Source organism: Pteropus vampyrus, unplaced genomic scaffold (assembly GCF_000151845.1).
Source record: "Pteropus vampyrus isolate Shadow unplaced genomic scaffold, Pvam_2.0 Scaffold99, whole genome shotgun sequence".
NCBI classification, from domain to species: Eukaryota; Metazoa; Chordata; class Mammalia; order Chiroptera; family Pteropodidae; genus Pteropus; species Pteropus vampyrus.
This window is the reverse complement of record NW_011888880.1, coordinates 3,573,541-3,596,033: the sequence shown is the minus strand read 5'-3', so window position 1 is coordinate 3,596,033 and position 22,493 is coordinate 3,573,541. Positions and strand designations below refer to the sequence as shown.

The window sequence follows — 22,493 nt, the reverse complement described above, 5'->3', positions numbered from 1 at the left end:
AACCAGACCCCCTGAGACACTAAGTCAGGAAGTTGGAAGTTGCCTGTTCTTCTGGGGTATTCTCAGAAGATCCAGTTAGTGAATTATGGGCACTGGATTTAAGCATAACCTATGTCACCCCTTTGTAGCTGTGCATCCTTCAAGAGACTTGACCTTCATGAACCTGAGTTTTCTCATTTCTACATGTATCTACAATTAACTCCTATCTCAACGTGTTACTGAAAAGAAATGTAAGACAGGTGGCACTTTATAAATCTCACATGAAATAGTACAGTCCCCTATATCATATGCCTGTCACCCGGACTTGAATAACACTCTTTTCCCAAAGGATTACTGGAGAAAAGCTGATAATTCATTTTTAATTACTTTCCTAATATTATAACAAAATACAACTCCTGATTTTGCAATCTCTTTTTTGCTGGTTTACTTTAGACCACTGCTCCTGACGATGTGCTAGGTTTTCAGGAGGCCCCTCCAGGTCATGCCGCAGGGCTTGTCACTTTCATGGAATTTTCATGTGGGGAAGCTACTCTTCTGTGGGGTGAGGATTCCTATTTTAGCTTGTACTCCAGAAAATAACACAGACTCATCTCCAGAGTGATTATTCATATTATATTAAATTCCTGTGGCTCTTTACCCTATGAAGATGGCACTATTTCCTCATCTCCACTGTCATTAAAGGATGACAGCAAACCTTAGTATCAAAGATTCATCTCTATAGAGAAAATTGACAGTTGCCAGATGGGAGGAGGATCAGGGAAAGGGTGAAAAGGGGAAGGGATTAAGATGTACAAATTGCTAGTTACAAAAACAGTCACAGGGATGTAAAGTACAGAACAATATTACTAAGTTTGGCTGTGAATCATAGAGAATATTGTCAATAATATTGTAATAACTATATATGGTGTCAGATGGGTATTAGACTTATCAGGGGGATCACTTCATAAGTTATATAAATGACTAATCACTATATTCTACACCTGAAACTAATAAAATATAAGTCAGCTATAATCAAAAAATTAAAATTTTGATGAAATAAGCATGACAACCAACACAATCAGAAAAAGAAAACTAAGGGGTTTAGAGACAAGTCACAAAGATGATTAAAGGAGTAGAAATATCTAACATATAAAAATAGGTGAAAGATATCAACATGCTTTATCTTACAAAGTCAAGAAACCAGCCATTCCTCACTAAAGAATAGAACAAAAAAAGGAAACTATGCCGCAGTGTAAGAGATTAAGAAAAATGCCTGCACTCTTGTTAAATGAGGATATGAGTTACATTAGTATGTTGTCAACTCTCCTTTTTTAGAGACTTAAAAGATGTGGTTTAGTTGCATCTATTGGGGACAGTTTGATTCGATCCTAGATGCACCCTTGCCCAAGGGCTGACAGATGGATCAAATGATCTCTCAGCATCCCCTCCAGCCCCACACTTCTGTTTTTCTATGATTGTTGGACTAGCATGTCAGCTGAGTCAGACTTGCCCTTGCAAGTTAATGGAGGAGTAGGCTGCTTGAAAAAAAAAAACAAAAACAGGTAGACTCTTTGTCCCCAAAATAAATGCCTCTCTACCCTGTTCCAAATTAAATTATACCAGTAGAGATGTATTTTCCCTTGAGCCACAAAATAAGTTTAGTCCTCTAGAATTCTTAACAGAATGCAGACACTGACACCTAAGTGGATATAAAGTAATTCAATCTTATCAGATAAGGGTTTAGCAGAGATCAAGATTGTGCAACAAACCCAGACCGAAAATGCAGGCAGAGGGAGTCCTGAGCAGACAGACAGGACTGTACAGACAGACTGCACCTTATTGAAGATGTAGCTCTAGGCTTGTACTATAGCTGGGGTGCGCCTCCCTCCCAGCTGAGTTCAGTCATTCTCTCCATGAACATGGAGCTCCTGCCAGGTGCAGACAAGGCACTGGGGCCACTACAGTAAGCCAAACAGACATGCTTCCTGCTTTTCTGCAAAACACGGAACACACAGTGAACGTGCAGTGAATTGCTATGTGGGGTCTACACCCACGCAGTAAGTAACGATTGAGTTACTAATATGCATAAGGCACCATTCTAGGCATTGGAATGGATGGTAACCAAGTGGACAAACCCTTTGCCCTCATGGAGCTTACATTCTGGAAAAGGGAAGTTACGAAATGAAAGCAGAGCAAGGTGACCTACCCTAGCTGACACGTCCTCCCTGAGCAGGTTCTGTCTACATGTGAAAGCCAAAGGGAATGTGTTAGAGGAGGAGACTGTTCCATTTAGTGACCAAACATTGTCAAGCGACCACGACTCGCTCGTACAGTACAATGAAGGGTAATTTATATCTTTTTTCCTATTATTCAAATATTTATCCAATAAATACATTTAAACAATATCAAAATTATACTGATAACTATGTTTTCTCATTATTACTTGGTGGCTTATGCATTGGTCTGTAAACTTATCAGTTATGACTGAATTCGATATGGACATGATATAATTTGGAGACCAAGTTCAAAATGAAATAGGAGTTTTATACGAATGATGGAAGCATTGAGTCTAATTCTAAAATGTGTTTGGTGTTTCTGAATGCAAGCAATGTGTTTGACATTGTGACATGGATCTTTCCCCACCTACATCGAATGTGAATTATAGGTTGGTTCCTGCACTACAGGTGGATCTGTGGCAGCCCAGCAGTGTCTCCCATGTCTCAGAGGGAATAGTCACTGATGTCCATGTTCCTCAGAATGGCTCCCGAGCCCTGTTAGCCTTCTTACAGGAAGCCAACATCCTGTACAAGTAAGCGTTTTTCATTGCTTAATTCATTTGTGCTAAATTGAACCGAATGATAGCTGTATACAGGCTACTTATTGAGTGTCAAGACAATGTTTCAGATGCTGTTTACTGAATTGGGAAAACCAACATGAATATAACACAACTGTATTTACCTTGGATGAGCTTATTAGTGTGGTGGGGGAGGGGAGAGGAACCACATTGACATATTATGTCACCATCACCACAGAAGGTTTGCCGTATGCGAGGAAAGGAGAGCAGCCTAGAAAGTGGATAGGAAAGCAGAGACAGAAAAAGCTTTCTGCAGGAGCTCCGTCAATTAGGCAAAGGATGAGACTCGGGATCTTGCAAGCAGAGGAGACAACGCAAGCAAGGGAAGAAGCAGCCTGGTATGTGTGTGGGGAACTGATGTAGTTCAGTGTTGTTAATGTACAAAGTGCAAATCGAAGAGCAGGAAGAAAAAATGCTGGAGAGGCGGTGGCGGTGGGGGACAAAGTTTGCAGCAAGACCGATGGTAGAAGCTCAGGTTTTATCCCGTGGGTGGTGCTGCCCAACTGGGGGCTGGAAGTGAGACAGCCACCTGTAACTGGGTGGAGGGGCAATCGGAGGCTATGGTCACAGTCCAGGTAAGAGACGGTGAGGCCCTCTGAGTCACGACCGGAGTAATGGGGTCAGGAGAGCATTCAATAAAAGGCAAGACCAAAGGCAAGACCACCTGGACTCCACGCATGGTTGGACGTAGGTGGAAGAGGAAGAAGTCGAGAGGGACACCAAGTCTTCTAGTGTGGGTGACTGAGCAGATTCCAACAGATTTGGATATTTTGAGGGGTTTGTTTGTTTTTAAGAAATAGTTAGAACGGTAAGAATAGGGCGAGTGGAAGACAGTCACAGGAGTCAAAGAAGAAACGGAAGACTTTCGAGAGGCGATGTCAGGGGTCCCAAGTGCTGCAGGAAAAGGACTGACCAGTTTCCTCTGGAGTTGGCAACAGAAACTGTGCTGGTAACTCTAATGGTGGGATTAGACTGTGAGGAGCAGGAGACAGAGAAGTGGACAGGAAGTGAGAACATGAGCAGCGAAGCAGACCACTGCCCTTAGGCCATCAAATAAGGAGAGAAGCAGAGAATGAGAAGTGACAATAGGGAGATGAAGCATCCATGACTGCTTGAGATTTGAGCTTTGTCTGGGTGGGGGACAATTTTGGCTTGTCCGTAGGCTGAGGGCAAGGACCAGTAAGGAAGGAGGTGTCGATGATGCAGTGAAGATGCCCAAGTGGAGGAGGGGGTTTGTGCGGTTGGAAGGATACCTTATCCGCAGGGAGAAGGTAAGTGCAGGTCTGGTTGAAAGAGATCATAACTGATAGCTACATTTTCTGGATGAAGTAAGAAGCAAGATTCTCTCTTGAAAGTGAAGAAACGGGTATTGAAGAGTTTCAAAACAAGAAAACAACAACAACTAGGGTAGGAACCAATAAAAGTAGTTGTTACAGAGAAGAGAGACTGTAGCCCTGATACAGAGTTGAGATTTTATTGGCCGGCACCACAGAAAGGTCAAAGCGGCACAGAAGCTGAGGTTCCTAGTGAGGTACCAGCTCAAGAACTCATCTAAGGGGTCTGACCTGGATAGGAAAGGAGGAGAGTCTAGAAGGAATGATGGGACAAAATGGAAGTGTCGTGGAAGGGATAGAGTTCTTCAAATTGAAAACAAGTGTAGTGTGACTGAGGGCAACACACCGGAAGAAACGAAGTTTTGACAAAGTGTAGGCTATTGGCTGTTAAGAGTTCTGGGTAGAATGTTTAGGTCTGGTGACAAGATTCAAGGGGTAGCCATGGAGGAGAGATGGCTGAAGTGGAGTGGAGATCGTTGTGGTCAAAAATGGGTTGGCTGAATCACCAGAGAATCATCACATCACAGCAGTCTTAAATGTCCTCCGTGGCTGATGGCAAGATCAGAGGTGGAAGAAGAGAATGTTCCCAGGCAGGAATTTCAGGGAGTATTCAGGAGTGAGAGGAAAGCTATTGGGACTGGCATGATGCCGAAGGCAAGATACGCCTTCCCTGAAGTTAGAAGATGAAGGGGGAGAAGGAGGTGGGGGTCCAGGAAGAGGCTGACCTCCAGCCCTTCCGGCCCTATGGGAGGTGGAATAGAAGAGAAAGACATACAAAAAATCTGTGTGCTTAGGAGAGTCCAGTTCCTGCTGGGGCAAGGCTGTGAAAAGAGGGAGTTCTCTGAAGAGAGTGGAGGATGTAGGAAGCTTATTTACAATGAAAGAGGGGTCCCGGCGGGTACCAGGGAAAAGGAAGTGGTGGAGAGCTGGGGCGTCAGTGCAGGACCTGTGGGGGGAGGTGCAGTGTGGTGAATTTATGAGACTGGAGGGGGCGACTTATCTTTTGTTTAGAATCCTAGGATTTGAAGGTTGAGAGCCATGATGTAAATGACTAACATCGACTACCACAACTTTTTAGCAAGTTCCGGTACGGCCCAAACTGACACGAGATCCCCGGTGATGTCTGGGATGGGCTCGTGCTCTGTGTGTCCACAGCGAAGATCCCAGTCAAGTGGAGCACTGGGCCAGAGGGTGCAAAGTGGCAGTGACATCCCTCCCTGGTCCACACACATACTTTCCTGCCAGAAAGATGATTACAGCCTTAGTAAAGTGCCGATACGCTTTCTGCAATAAGGTATTTTATCTGTGCTTCTAGAACAAGGTAGTCACAGCTGTGCATAAAACTATTCGTACTGAACACATTTTAGTCATTGCTGTAGCTCTGATTCTCTGAATGCCTTGCAGGAAAGAGCTTGGTAATTATATATCTATAGGTGCTAAGTAACAGCTCACATGCTTCATTAATTATTACTTGGTAGAAAAGAATATACCAGTTATTTTAACAAGTCTCTATTTCCTGCCATTAAATCTAGGTCATGTGAAACTGAGAGAGAATAAAATATCACACTGTATGTCACAGGGAAAAGAGCATAAAAAAATGAGTGTTTTAAACCAGTTGTCTCCTCATGAAGAACAATCATTTAAAATTATTCATTTTGTTGGTCCCAAGATAATAACACATAAGAGTCGATTAAATTCTATAGGGTCGGTAGGTAGAGATCATTTTAATTGACTTTTATTGTATCTTAGGGATTCTCAAAAGATGATCATTTACTCTGTACAACTGTACATAATGTACAGCTATCGTCATCTTTAAAGCAGAGGTAGTGTGACCCCCTGTTTCTGGTCCCTAGGTGATCAGTTCCTCTTAATGACATGACAGATAAGATGACTTATTCTGCCATTAAAATTTTCTATCATTTTGTAAATTAAGTACTTGTAAAAATTGGTAGTGGAATTTCAAATTCTGAGCCCTCCTCTCTTCCCCCGCCCGGAAACTTTTGTACTTAAGTGATGATATCACTTTGGAAAGTTCTTAATAGCTCTGACCATTATTATATGATGCATACAATTGGGGCAGAAATGATAATCAGCTGTAAAGAACTAAGAAAATATAACACTTAAAAAAACCATTTTGGGGTACCATTTCCTGACCTGCTCATCAATCTTCTAGCTTCCAGTCAACTACTCGACAAGGAAAATGGGCTGGACCTGCCACATCACAATTATTTTAATTTTCCAGGTTGGTCTCCTAGGGCCTGTATTAAGGTACAGTCTAAGCTACTGAACAGAGACCCTGCATTAGTTTGCTATGGCTGCCGTATTACAGAATCGCAGACTGGCTGGTTTACTTAAGACAAATCTATTGTTTCACGATTCTGGAGGCTAGAAGTCTAAATTCAAGGTGTTGGCAGGGTTTGTCCCTCTGAGGGCTGTCAGGGGAGAGTCTGGCCCAGGACTCTCTCCTACGTGGCCATCTTTGTGTTTTCATATTATTTCCCTCTAAATGTATCTGTCTTTCTGTCCTAATTCTCCCCTCCACCCCCTTTTTACAATGATTATTCTACCAAGAGCTGCCAAACAAACGGATGTATCAGCATCAGAACTTAAAAACTTTCTGGTGATGCATGGGAGGGACTGCTCGTACCTTGTGTGAAGACCAGTTATCTGCACTTGTTTATATTTAGAAGATCTGTCCACTTGAGAAATACTGCAGAAGCAATATACTCCAGCTCCATTTTGTAAACATTCTGAAATTTTTTATACCTTTGGAAAGTTTTTATGTTTATGTGTTTTATCTCCTTAAACTGAAAATCAGGAGGAGATTCTTATGTAGATTGCTGGCTCTGGCAAATCTATTGACATTTTTTTTCTTAGGTTTTCCTAAGACCATCTGTCCATTTCTCCTGGCTATTTTTCGCTATCCCAGGAAACTATCTGAAGATTGCCCGCAGGAAAAGGAATATGTCGACAGTTTATGACAAGCCAGCTCAGCCTAATCAAACTTGCATCTTTCTTGACCATCCTGCATTCTCTCAACACAGGAAGTCTGGACATTGATATAAAGGTTCATTTGGTTCTTAAGACCTACACTGGTGATATTTTAAGGTTTTTTAGTCCATAAAGCCTTCTTTCATCCATAATTGCTTTCCTTGAGGGAAGAAAGCACTAACAAACACAGATTGTGTTTAGACCAACAATCTAATATTCCATTCACATTTTGAGCCATTGCAAGTAGCTACCAAGAGAGTTTACCAACTTTGTGTCACCCCTACCTTATCTTGATATTTAATGTTTATATTTTTAAAGTCAAAAATTGAACAGTAAGCCCATGATAAAGTATTTGCCACAATGAGTACAATATCTAGTAAATAACAAATGAGGGACGCAAAAGTCCTATGCCCAGCATGACCCTAAGTAAATCTATTTCCTTCATGGACCAAAAAAGTATTTATTTCAGTAATTCGAGATAATTTTTTTTTTATTAAGTGGCTTATATAGATTTGCTTTTTCCCACTCTGGGTATTTCTTCAGTTTCTTCTTGAGAACTGTAGCTTGTTTCTTCCTTTTCACTCTGAATCTTGGGTCAGGTGTGCTTGGTGATGAACTGAGAAAAGTCTCTCAGTGATGAAAGGGATAGGAACCAATAGAAACAAAAGGAAATGAGGCTAGAGCAAAGGAGTGAAAGAGCTCGTTTCATTTTTCATAAGGTCACACTGGATTGGAGTCTAAAGACTGGAATTTGGGTTCACATTCCAAGTTCAAAATCTGATTATGCACTTACTACTAGCCAAGGGACATTGGCCAGATCTTCACGTTTTGAGCCTGTTTCCTTATTTGTAAAATGGAGATCACAATAAAATCTACCTCATAGGGTTATTACCTAAGATCTTATGTGTAAAATATAAAGCACATCTGGCAGGTACTCCATAAATGGAAGTGCTCACACTCGTCATTCAGTTCCTGTAGCTGCTCAATGAATGGTAGTTATTATTATTTGGGAACATCTGCATGCAATTTTACATTTTATATTTACTACACTGTTTAACAGTTTTTATTTCCTGAAAGAGAATATTTTTCCAACATTTGGTATTTTTAGAAATGTCAATCTTTGCTGTCCTTTGTAGATTCACGGTTGTCTTTTGACATTGCCTGATTTTTAGGTTATCTCTACTTAATTTTCATCCTATCATTTCGAATCCAGGATCCTCATAGAAGATCTCCAGAAAGCACTGGAACAGGGAAGCGGTTTGCGACCCCCAAGAAATCGAAGATCCCTCTCTGAATACAATTATGAAGTTTATCACTCCTTAGAAGAGGTATGTAATCAAAGGACCTTTTCTTTTTTTACAAATGCATCTTTATCATTTAGATCTAAAGATTAGGAGAAAAGCACTAAGACAGGGGACTATATGAAAAACACATATTGCTCTTATAGTATCTGGACCCCTCAGTTTAGTCCTCACTTCCGTTAAGCCTTTAACCGCTATAGAAGAAGGAGCAAAATAATTTGAATTTCATCTGGCCACACCTACAAAGGATAAAGGAAGTACATTGGAAGAACGAGGCAATATTGCGATAATTGTAAAGACCTTAACTAAAAAGTCTGGTGCACCTGATGATGGAGGGTAGAGCCAGCCAGAGTTTGAGGGCAATGATTTGGTTGAGGGGTAAAGTGAACTTCAATTCTTGCCTCAGCCCCTCTGTAAAGCTGAGACTTCCCAAAGGCCGTGCCTCATCTGTGGCACCTCTGGGTTTATTAACATGCTGTTGTTTATTCTACCTGGAAAACACAGCAACCTCATTCCTACTACCCCATCCTTTACTGTTCACCTGGACGACAACTAGTTATTCTTCAAATCTCAGCTTAAGCAAAAAGATAGCTGTTTCTACTCTCCCAGACTGGATCATAACTCCACACCTCACCTCCAACCCCAGCTTACTGTATGCACCCATAGCACATGGATGTATGACTATGTGATTAGTGATTTTTTCTCTCCTAATAAGCTGCAAGCTCCAGGAGGGTAGGCCATTTCTTTCTTGTCTATCACTCTATCCCCAGTGGCAAGCAAATAGAAACCCTAAATAGATAGTCGATGACAGAATGAATAAATAAATGCATATATACATTTTCCATGCTTCCCCTGAATTGAGCAAAGTGATGCCAGATATAGAATTAATGAGATCTGTTACATTCGTATATTTTAAAAAGGATTTTTGGTTCCGATCATAACAACTTTCTTATTTCTACATATTTTATGTTGCAACAAGAAAAGGTTTTAGATAGCTTAACACATAGAAGTACTATTAACATGCACTACAAAAAGTAAATTTTTAAATATCTAATAGTTATGTACACATATATGCGTGTGTGTGTGTGTGTGTGTGCGCGCGCGTGTGTGTGCGTGCATACACACACTCATTAGACTAAAGAATAGGAAGAAAAGAAAATATGAGTACTTTCTAAAATCTGTTTTTCAGCACAGACTCTTTTACATTATGGAACAGTGGGACATTTTTGCGTGACTTTCTTACTCCTCACAGGGCTTTTAAGTCAGAAATGTCACCTATCTTTCTAAGTGCCTTATTCATCTATCTCAAATATACCTTCTCCTGATGACAGATAAGTGAGTGTGAATGGATCAGTGCAAATATATTGCTATTACTGGAGAAATTATTCAGACTATGCCCTCTGATATGTGGCTCAGTAGAATATCTTTAAATAATGCCTTTTTCTTAGCATCTTCTGTTCAGTGGCAAATTACAATATATTAGACTTTAATGAACACTTTCAAGTAGTTTGGATGGTTTTCCTGAAGCCAATTTCTTTCATTTCCACTTAAATACTTGGGGGAAAATGGAAATAAATTTCGATTTTCAAAAGTAACCCAGAACACATTGATTAATTTTCTGTAAAACTCTGCCATCAAGACATTAATGATAAATGGTAGTAGAAGGTATGCTTTAAAGATAGAACAATATAAAGACATGACGCTAGTATTTATAAAAGCAAAAAAGAAAATGTAATTTTAAGTATCCTGAAGAAAATTAAAATAGAGAATTGGTTTTTGATCAGTTTTATATTCCATGCATGCTCTTTTGAATTCTGAGACCTATTGTTGCTTTTTGTTATCTTTTGTTCTCTAAAAGCATTATAATTAAGAGAGTCTGACATGGTTTTTATTTATTTGCTTTTAGATTCAAAATTGGATGCAGTATCTGAATAATACTCACTCAGGGCTCATTCACATGTTCTCTATTGGAAAGTCATATGAGGGAAGACCTCTTTTTGTTTTAAAGGTAAAAATAGGAAATTATTAACTAAAGTATTTACTAACCATTCATTTTTTCCAACTTTGATCTATGGGGAAGAGAAAATGGTCTGTCATAGTGTCTCATATTTAATATCACCTGATATTTTTAAATTTTCCCTTAGGTTTTTAAGCCATATTGAATTTTTGCCATTGAGTAGTCCAGAATCTACTAACGTAGTCAGAGTTAGCAATGCACTTCAAAAATAATGCCCTTCGAAATGATTTGTGACTTGGTGCTACTTAAAACGAACCTTAAAATGCAAAACTACATACATGTATAAGAAGGCATACATCATTCCCAGCCCTTGACCCTGCATTCTCTTCTGGCCCCTGACCTATAGCTCTCTATCCCTTCTCAGCCAAACTTCGAAAAACATAACTAAGCACCACTGTCTCTGCTTCCTCACCTCCCATTCAGACCTTGGCCTTTGTGACCCCACAACTCCTCTAAACCTTCTCTTGCCAAGATCAGTGATGACTCCTAGTTGGTTCTCCTCTCATCTAACCATCCTCTTCGGTCTCCTTCTCTGGCTTCTTTCCCTAGGTTCTGGTAATCCCAGGATTCTACCCCCATATGTGCTCTCATTCTATGAACTATCTCCAAATGGGCACATCCACCCCATGGTCCCAACAATATATTCCAGACTTTTCTATTCAGTGGAGTCCACTCTCTGGAGCTTTAAATTCACATCTTATTGCCTACTTACTTACATTGTCATCTCGATATTCACGAAAGCATCTCGGCTCAGAATGGCACCACTATGCTGCCAATCAAAACGCATGAGCACCATCCAAAATTCCTCTCCTTTATTTTAACTGCTTACTTTAAATCTACTACCAAGAACTAGCCATTCTTCCAAATATCTTTTCTCGCCCTAGCTCATCTCTGGATCTACTTCCCCTGGACTCTTACAAACTTCCTTTCCAGTCCAGTCCCCAGCCTCCACCTTCTCATCCATCACATGCTGTTGGTGTGAGCTCTTTCTCTCTCTCTTTTTCTCTCTCTCTCTCCCACTCCACACACAACCCTCCCATGGAATTCAGGCTGAAGCCTTCCCTTTTACATAGCATTGAGGAATTTCAGGTGTTCTCTGCCTGTGTCCAGCTTCATCTGCCATTCCTCCCTCATACCCTAGAAACAGTTCCTCAAATACGGTGTGTTCAGATTCTCTTCCAAGCCTGAGATGCCTTTCACTCTTTTCCCATTTGCCCCAAGAATACTCACAGGCGGCGCTTGCAGCTGCAGCAGTTACCCCAAGATAACTCGCAGATTACAGTCCTAACCTTACCCCCAAAATATGCCACGAAATGCCTCGCTTTTATTATTATTTTCGTATGTCTCTAGCGCATCGATAGTCTTTGGAAACGAATGACATCGTTTTATTTATAACGTTGTTTTTAGTAGTGGTATTTTCATTACAAAAATATAGTAATTCGCGATCGCTGAAAATGCCAAATCCCAGAAAACGTAGCATTCCTACGTTTGATGTTAAATGAATGCTGGCGGCAAGCTGCAAGTTGTTTCTTAAATGGGAAAAGGGTTCAACTCGTCTGCCAGGCAAGCTTCACGTGTTGCTCAAATGCTCAAGAAGAAGGCTCCTCTTCCGAGAAGACTTCTTTTATTTCTCAGGAAAATGAGACATGTTCCCATGTTCTACACTATCCCCATGTTCCCAAAGTAACATACATATTCATCCTGTAATGATTAACTGCTCAAACGTCTGCCTTCCCCACTAGCACATACATCCTTGTCTTTCATCTTTGAATCTCTGGTACTGAGTATGATGTCTGACATTGAAAAGGATTTTCTGAAGTATTGATTAAGTGAATTAATGAATAAATGAAAACTAGATCCCCTATAATGTCAAGGGCCACCTATTGACTACTGGGTTAGAAACCAGGTTATATGGAGTATTGATCATAGGATTGTAAAGAAAAATCTGTCACTAGATTCTACAAATCGTTTTGTGCTTTTCCATTTTGTGTCAAAATAAAAATTTGACTTTGTCCACCTATAAGAGTTATTTCTTTAAGAAATATTCCCAAAAAGAAAAAGAAATATTCTTTGAGAATATTTCTTATTCCTTGGATGGAAGGGAGAGAGGAAATTTGGCTTTTTACTTAACTGTCACATATTATGTTAAAATGGAGAAGCAAATCTACTTAAGGGATTGTCTTTGTGTATTTTTTAGTCCTTTGATTTGTAATTAGGGCGATAAATTTATTGTTTCTGCATAAACAAGGTTGGACTTCTAAAGTAGATAGGGAATGTCTTTTTCATGGGTTACCTAATGAAACAAACGATAGTGAAGAATTATGCTGAAAGCTTATTAAATTACACTGGTCAGTGAATCCAAAAATAAAAGGCTGTGTTGGTTACTATGAATACTCTTGTTTTCAGCTTGGCAGAAGATCACGAGCTTACAAAAATGCTGTCTGGATAGACTGTGGTATTCATGCAAGAGAATGGATTGGTCCTGCCTTTTGTCAGTGGTTTGTAAAAGAAGTAAGTTAAACCTTTTACACAATGTTCATTTCAGCTGGTCGGTGCTTCCCATGTGTTTTTATTCTGCTCAAGGAACAGAGCTGGGAATATAAAGCCAGTGATACCTGACTGAATGATAATACTTTTTTTGTGGGTCGCTGTCATGTTTATGAAGACCTCGCAGAACCCTGGCTCAGTTTATCCTTGCCTCTCACCCTGGAGGTTGGAATTATCAACCCACATTAAAGAGAAGGAAACTGAAGTCCAGAGCTTTTATGAATTTGTGACGAATTGGGAACCAACCATAGTAGCTGATATATGGCAAAAGGCTAAAGTCCAATTTATGGTATTCTAGAGCTGTTCCTCATATGATATTCAGCTTGGAAAATTCTATGCCACCTGTCTTTATCAAAATGATCTCACATATGTAGAGCAATAAGGAGATGAGCAAGTGATTACAATCTGCCCTCCTGCTATGGATCTGTAATTTAGATACCAAAGACCTTTTGGCATCTGTGGATTTAACATTCTCGGTTTCAGTAGTTTTTTTCAGTGACTCTAATTGTTAATGACTCATAGTGATTTTTCCTTTTCCAGAGGCTTCCATAGGTTAATGTATCAAGTGGGTCCTTATCCCAAGAGTGGGCCAACCTCATGAACCAACATCTTAATATGTCAGATATTTTTCTATTAACCTTTTAATTAAAAAAAAAAAAAAAAGACAAAAGAAAACCAACCACTACTACTGACAATGCAAATGAAGTCTAAGGAAATGAAGGTTCTAAGCCAGAGAATAACCCTACAGATATTTTTAGCCTTCTGCTTATGGAGAATCATTAAGAATATGAAAGATATTTAAATATTTCAGTTATATTTCACTGTGTTTTATGGGGAAATTATGTGCCCTAGTGTGGTTTGTGGTTTTGAGGACTCTCCTAGTCCTAGAAAATCTCTCTCATAAATGTCAAGACTGTACTAAATTTGTAAAATCTGCCTCTCTGCCACTACCAAACCCATACAAGTATCCTTGATTTTATAAATATTATTATAAAATTTCAAACTATCCCCACTCAGTGTATTGAGTAATTCATATTCTCTTAAAATACCATTTCATCCTGGTAGGACAAATGCAAAAGCTAATAAGAAATTGTTAATTCTATTACCTTGTAATAAATATCCATTGTATACCTACAACATATTGTTTGCTGTCTCAAGTTTCAAAAAGGGAAAATATAAGTACAGAACACCTGTTGTTTATAAACTATGGTCCTGCGTATTATTGAAGGACATAAATTATCTCCCAAACATTTTACCTCATATCCATATGTGCAGTCTCTTCTTTATAACACCCAAACTTTGCTTATTCATGGTGTTATCTATCTCTTTTTGTATCAATGCCAAGGGCACAGACTCTGTCTTGTTCATGGCCAAATTCCTAGCACCTAAAACACCTGGCACTTTATATATCTTCAAATATTTGTTAATGGGAATCCAGTGGTAATGATGTGGAAATATTACTGAGAGATGACTTGTCAAATCATCTCATACAATATGAATGGTACCACCTGGAATTCTGCAATGCACAATCTGTACAGCCATGTACAGTGCCTTATAACTCAAGCTAAGTTTCCAAAGAAGAGGAGGACACAATGTGACCACAGAAAAAGGAAGAGGCATGTATAGTGACTGCTAATCGAAGGTAGTTGATTTTGGAGCAAGAGCAAGAAGTATCAATTAAGATTAGGCTCCATTTCCCCTGAGGTGAGTAAGGAAAGACTTCTCCCTCTTACACCAGGCCATCTTAAAGCATGCGGGTACGTCTAGCCATTTCTGTGCCTCTGCTATCCTTTCCATACCACTCTCACCGTTTATGGCTGTCACTTGCCCCCTACCCCACACCACACCACACACACACACACACACACACACACACACACACACACTTTGTCATTTATGTTTTTTATCTGAGTCAAGATAGCAACCAGAAATGGAAAAACAGGAGTCCTAGGAGTTCCTCATCCTAGGGGGAAGCCATGTCATGTGGTAGCAGTGATTGGAGTAGACCAACGCTTACACATTATGGGCTTGTAAGAAATACTCTCACTTGCTTTAAAGCCCTCATTTTCACTAATGGTGCTGTTGGTGGCAGAGGGAATGGGGACTTTAAAGATTTAAGGAACATTAAACCTGCCAAGCATTTGAACATCATCTCTTGCACATTAATTCAGTCCCTTTTTAAAGTCTCAGTCTCTCAAAGAAGACAGGTGGCGGCTGATCTTAGAGGGGCTCCAAAAGGTGTCCCTTCCACAGGTTACCTCCCCTCCACCACAGAAGTCTCATGACCAGCTCCCATGCTCTCAACTCATCTAATTTCCACGTCCCCTCTGGGGACACCAGGGAACCTCTGGGTTCTCCCTCTGCCTCCCAAGAGACTCTTGGATGCTGTCTATCCCTCTCTTGGCTGACACATGACACATTTCTGGTCGTCCTCTTCTGCATTTGCCCCTTACTGGCATATGAGGATCTTGTGAGGTGCTGTCCACTCAGGTACATGGTAAACCAGGACAGGGGGTCCTCTTTTCTTACGCTTTTTTATACCAATCTCTCAGTTATCTCTACCACCTCTTGCTTTCCCTGGAGTTTCAACCCCAAGAGAAGAGAGTAGTATCAGAAGCCAAAAGATTGGGTTAAAGCACCCAAGAAAGAGAGAACACAAAAGTAAGAAGTCAAACTCAACAGCTTAAAACAGCAGATAGTTTCTGTGGGTCCGCAGCTCAGGCACAGTTTAGCTGGATGCCTCTGGCTCAGGGTCCCTCACAAGGCTACAGTCAAGGTGTCAGCTGGAGCTGCAGTCGTCTCAAGGCTTGTGTCGGGGAGGATCTGCTTCTGAGCTCATTCACATGGCTGCTGGCAGCCTCAGGTCCTCCCTGGCTGTGAGCCTGAAACATCAGTGCCTTGTCACATGGGCCTCTCTACAAGGCAGCTCACAACATAGCATTTGGATTCCTCAGAGCTGATGAGGGGGAGAGAGAGAGAGAGAAAGAGAGAGAGAGAAGGAGCAGGCCCAATATGGAAATCACAGTCTCTTTGTAGCCTAATCTCAGCAGTGACATCCATCATTTTTGTCATATTCTGTCCATTGAATGTGAGTCACAAGGTCCAGACCATATTCAAGGGGAGGGTCTTACACAAAAGCTTGCCTACTAAGAGGTGAGAATCATTGGAGACAACCTTAGAGGTGACCTACCATATTTGGTGGGACTTTCCCCATAGCCACCACTGTAATGTTTGCATCATTACTCAAATGTCAATTGGAAGACAATTTATCGAGCCCTCTAAGATCAGCATAGAACAGCATATTGCAGAGGTTACATGCACATGCTTAATAGACAACCCTGGGTTGGCATGCCAGCTCTGCCATTTACTAGCTCTGTGATCTTGGGGGGCAAGTCATTTAACGTCTCTGAACCTCAGTAATAATATGTGACACATTGGGTTATTGGGAGGATTAAATAATATAATGCATGTAAAAGCCTTAAGAGCATGCTTGGCATATGACAAGCACTTAATAAAATCAGTGTTTAGTAGTAGTATCTGCAAGTTAGTATTTTTAAATAACCAATGTAAAAAGAATCATTAGGAAAAATCTGCAAGGATATGAAACCCAACAACATATTGCAGGATCTAAACAACACTTATAGATCACTCCACCAAACAACAGCAGAATATACATTTTTTTCAAGTGCTATAGAACATATATCAAGATATGCTATATCCTGGGCCAAAAAACAGATCTCAACAAATTTAAAAGAATTAAAATCATACAGACTGTATTCTCTGATCATAGTGAAATAAAACTAGATATTGATAGCAGAATGACAACAGGAAAACCTACAAACCCTTGAAAATTAACATGCTTCTAAATTATTTAAGGATCAAAGAAAATCTCAAGGAAAAAACTTAAATACATTGAACTGAATGAAAATGAAAATGTAACTATCAAAATTTGTGAGACAGAGCTAAAACAATGGTAAGAGGGAAATTTATAGCATTAAATGCATATATTACAAAAGAGGAAAAGTCTCAAATCAATAATCTAAGCTATCGCTTCAAGAATCTAGAAAAATAGAAAATAAAACCAAAGCTAGCAGAAATAATACTGATACAAGTAGATATCAATGAAATTGAAAACAGAAAAATCATCAGGAAAAAAAAATCAGTGAAACAAAGAGCTGGTTCTTGAAAATATCAATAAAGTCAATAAAGCTCCAGCAAGAGACAAAGAAAAAAGAAGATACAAATTACCAATTTAGAAATGAAACAAGGGATATCACTGCAGACCCTGCCGATTGCGAAAGGACAATAAGACAATCCTGTGAATAATTCTACATATATAAATTTGACAACTTAGACAAAATGGATCAATAAATTAAATACAAACTACCACGACTCATTCATTATGCAACGGATAATATCCCTGTTACTATGAAGGACATTGAAGTCATGATTTTAAAATTCAAAAAAGAAAGAAAAAAAATCTCTAGACCCAAATGGTTTCATTGAAGAATTCTACCAAATGTTTAAAGGGGAATTAATATCAACTCTATATAATTTCTTTCAAAAAACAGGAGAAAACTCTCCCAATTCATTTTACAAAGCTAATATTACCCTGGTACCAATATTGGACAAAGATGGTAGGAAAAAAAGAAACTAGCTTTCATGAAAATAGATTCTGAAATCCTTAACAAAATATTTAACAAATAGAATTTAGTAATCTATAAAAATAATTATACAACACAACCAAATGGGGTTTATTTCAGGGATGCAAGCCTGGTTTGATATTTGAAAGTCAATGTAATCTACCATGTTAATAGGCTAAAGAAGAAAAAAATAAATCTCATCAATTGATACAGAAAAAGCATTTGACAAAATTCTACACATTCATGATAAAAACTCAGAAAAATAGAAATAGAGGGCAATTTCCTCAACTTTATCAAGAACATATGCAAAAATCCTACAACAAAAATGATACTTAGTGGTAAATGGCTAAACACGTCCCCATTAAATCAGGAATAAGGTAAGAATGTCTACTGTCATCACTCTTAACCTAGCACTGAAAGTTCTAGTCAGTATAAGGCAAGAGAAAGGAAAAAATAGGCATACAGATTGGAAAGGAAAAATAAAATTATCCCATTTATACATGACATGATTGTCTATATCAAAAAAAAACAAGGTATTTGGGTGGCTCCATTGTGTAGTGGTTAGCACCTCTGCTTTACACGCAGAAGGTCCTGTGTTCACTCCCCAGGTGGAGCCACAGACCAGGCCCCGGGTGTGCCAGGCCCCAGGTGTGCCAGGCCCCTGGTGCACACCACAAGCGTATGGGAGGAGACTCCCCACCTGCAGAGATCCAGTTATTAAGAGGAAACGGCAACATCCATGGGTCAGGGGTAGAAGTTTGGGGGGAGGGGAAGAATTAAAGAAGGGGAAAAAGAAAACAAGGAATCTACAAAAGATTCATAGAATAAGTGAGTTTAGCAAGATCACATGATACAAGACAAACATAAAAAACTCAATTGTATTTCTATTAATGAACATGTAAATACTCAAAAATACAATGCTATTTACAAAAAAAAATGAAATACTTAGGAGTAGATCTAACAAAACATGTACAGAACTTACATGCTGAAACTACAAAATGCTGGTGAAAGACATCAAACAAAATCTAAATAAATGGAGAGAGATCATGTTCATGGATTGGAGAACTCAGTACAGTAATCAATTCTCCCCAAATTGATATATAGGCATAACATAATTTCTATAAAAATTCCAGCAAGACTTTTTACAGATATAAGATGATTCTAAAATTTATATAAAAAGGCAGAGGAACTAGAAGAGCTAAAACTCTTGAAAAAGAGTCACTCTACACAGTTTCAAAACATATTAATAGCTACAGTAATCAAGTGTGTGATCTTCATGAAGGGATAGACAGAGAAAAATGGAGAAGAACAGAGGACCCAAAAATAAACCTACACAAATGTACCCAACTGGTTTTCAACAAAGGTGCAAAAGCAATTCAATGAAGGAAAGACGGCTTTTTCAACAAATGGTGCTGGAACGAGTGAACTTCCATGGGCAAAAAGATGAACCTTGACCTAAGTCTCGTACCTTATACAAAAGTTAACTCAAAATGTATCACAGACTTAGATGTAAAATTATAAAACTTTTAGGGAGAAAACATAGGAAAAAATCCTCAAGATCTAAAGCTAGGCAGAGTCTTTAGACGGTATACCAAAAGCATGTTTCATAAATGAAAAAGTTGATAAATTGGATATTATCAAATTTAATCCAAATTGAAAACTTTTGTGTGTCAAAGACCCTGGTAGGTTGAAAAAGACAAGCTACGAACTGGAAGAAATTATATGCAAACCACACATGTAATAAAGGACTCATATTTGGAGTATATAAACTCAAAACTTGACCAAAAAAAAACAAGCTATCCAATTGGAAAATGGGCAAAAGACAGAGATGTTTCATTAAAGAGTACACAAATGGCAAAAACACACAAAGATGGCATTAGGGCAACTGAAATATAACCACAATGAGCTATGACTACGCATATATCAGAATGGCTAAAATTAATCATATATATGTACATGTGAAATAACCATATATATACATGTGAATTAATCGTATATGTCATCTGTACATATATACGTGTATATACATGTGATACATATTTGCAAATAAGCATATATGTATCACATGTATATATATATATCATAAATGCTTAATTTTATATGGGGGAGAGAGAGAGGTGTGCTAGAAAGAATGCAGAAAAACTGGATCACTCGTGAGTGGCTGATGGGAATGTAAAATAATAGAGCTACTCTTTAAAATGGTGAACACTTTCTTTTAAAACTAGACATGCGAGTACCATATGACCAGTGATCATGCTCTGGACATTTATCCCAGAAAAATTAAAATTTAATGTTTGCTCAAAACCTATACAGGAATGTTTATAGCAGCTTTATTTCTAATAGTCAAAAAACTTGAAACAATCCAGAAATCCTTCAATGGGCAAATAGATAAACTAGTACGTGCACACCATGGAAAACTACTCAGCAATAAAGAAAAAACAAACTATGGGAACATATAACCACCTGAAAGAATCTCCAGGGAATTACACTGGAAAAACCAATCCCAAATAGAAACATACTATATGATTGCATTTATAGGATGTTCTTGAAGTGATAAAATTATAGGAATGTAGAACTGACTAGATATTGCTGGGAGCAAAGGAGAGGTGATGGTGGGAAGAAAATTGACGTGGCTATAATAGGGTCTGATGAGAGGTCCTGGTAGTGATGGAGAGGTCCCGTGTCTCGACTGTATCAATGTCAGAACCCTGATTGTGATATTATACTATAGTTCTGCAAGATGTTTCCACTGGGGGTAAAGGCTACATGGGATGTCTCTGTATTGATTCTTATAATTATGTGTGAATCTACATTTATCTCAAAATTTAAAAAATTATTATAAAAATTCTAGCCAGGTCTCCACACTTCTGGGTCCATTCTCTTTGGAACCAGGTTTTATCTCTTGCCTAGAGAATCAGGCAATTTCATCCCGGCTCTCTCTTCTCTGATGCATTATCCTCATCGACTAACCCTGACTTATGCCATGGAAACTAGAAGTATCACAACACGGCTCTAGCTCCATATGTCCCTCTCCTCTTCAGCCAGCTTGACTCTCCCATGCCATGCCCTGGGAGCCACTTCCACCTCTGCCTCCCACTCCAATTTAGTGGATGAGTTCATGAATGTCTTGGCCACATAAAACTCAGAAAACAGTGACACATTAGCAAACCACCTGACTTAGATGACTGGTACGATGAGCTTCATTATTATTTTGAAAATTGCTCAAATGAATTTGTTATTCCAACATATAAATGCTGGTTGGCAGACATTTTTAAATACAAAATGATTCTGGGCTTTTATCATTTAAATTGAAAATCACTTAACTACGGTGAAAAATATAGAGCCATCACTTTGATTTCAATACTTGCCATCTCTCTTTTTTCTAGCATTCATATCACAAATTTTTAAATCTTATAAGCAAAATAAAACAAATGGAGGGGCACTTGGAATGCAGAATCTTTCTCTTGTTAAATACCAAGTCAGCAGAACCATTAGAGCAGACATGGTGGACTTGTTTATACCAAGTCAGCAGAACCATTAGAGCAGACATGGTGGACTTACTATTGAAATGTGTACTACAGATGTCCTTTCACCATAAAACCAAAAAGGAGCTTTAAGAAACTCTACCTTTTGGTGATAAAATTTTCTTAAATTTGTCAGGAGCCAAGACGGATGATACAGATACTAAATTCATCAAAGAAAGAAAACTAGAATAGATATATAAGGAAACAAAGATAAATATACAGAACTTGGAGGTTATCTTCCTGTAAAAGCATTATTTAAGGAAAACAAAGGACTTAATTCTGAGGGCAGACAGAGGGCAGGAAACAAACAAAATCGACAGCAAGTAGAAACTTATGAAAAGGGGCACTCAGAAAGCTTAAAAGTAATGGGCTTAAATTATAAAGCAAACTATCAAGTTTAAAATAGATTAAAGTCAGTTTAGCAGTTCCTCAAAAGATTAAGCATAGAGTTTCCATGTGACCCCAAAAGTTCACTCCTGTGTATATAACCAAGAGAAATGAAAACATGTATACACGGAGACTTGAACATGAATGTTCACAGCAGTATTACTCATAATGGCCCAAAACCAGAAGCAACGCAAATGTTCAGCTAATGAATAAAAAAAATGTGATATATATCTATACAATGGAGTATTATTCAGCCATAAAATAAATGGATTACAATATAAGCTACAACATGGATTACCCTTGAAAACATGCTAAGTGAAATAAGCAAGACACAGAAGACCACACACATATTGTATCATTCCAATTATATGAAATGTCCAGAATAGGCAAATACATAGAAACAGGAAGTAGATTAGTGGTTACCAGGGGATGAGGGAGAGGGGAATTGGGAGTGACTAGTACCAGATATAATGGTTCTTTTGTGGTTGATTGAAAAGTTCTAGAATTAGATAGTGATGATAATTGCACATTATAAATATACTGAAAAACACTGAACTGTCCACCTTAAAATGGTAAATTTTATGTTACGTGAATTATATCTCAATAAAAAAGACATGAAGTGCTGATACATGCTACAGCATTGATAATTCTTGAAAATGTTGCTAAATGAAAAAAAGCCAGTCACAAAAGACCACCTATTATATAATTTAAATGCAACGTCCAGTATAGGCAAATTTATAGAGACCGGAAGTATATTAGTGGTTGCCCGTGGGCAGGGTAGCTGAGGGGGTTAGGGAATTGATACCTAAAGGACATGAGATTTCTTTTTGGATTATGAAAATATTCTAAAATTATGTAGGTGCGATGGTAGCACAACTCTGAATTACTAAAAAGCACTGAACTGTACACTTTATAA

At 38.7% G+C, this 22,493-nt stretch overlaps 1 protein-coding gene and 1 long non-coding RNA gene across 2 annotated transcripts in view; one reads left to right on the top strand and one right to left on the bottom strand.

Moving 5' to 3' along the window:
* The window catches only part of LOC111742690, a 202,181-nt gene that overhangs the window by 94,476 nt on the left and 85,212 nt on the right, over positions 1-22,493 (bottom strand). The window lies entirely within an intron of this gene.
* The window catches only part of CPA6 (carboxypeptidase A6), a 239,635-nt gene that overhangs the window by 160,019 nt on the left and 57,123 nt on the right, over positions 1-22,493 (top strand). The window contains exons 3-6 of the mRNA XM_011364617.1: positions 2,664-2,788; positions 8,372-8,486; positions 10,366-10,467; positions 12,883-12,987. Coding sequence (XP_011362919.1) covers positions 2,664-2,788; positions 8,372-8,486; positions 10,366-10,467; positions 12,883-12,987 — 447 coding nt within the window. The remainder of the gene's footprint in view (positions 1-2,663; positions 2,789-8,371; positions 8,487-10,365; positions 10,468-12,882; positions 12,988-22,493) is intronic.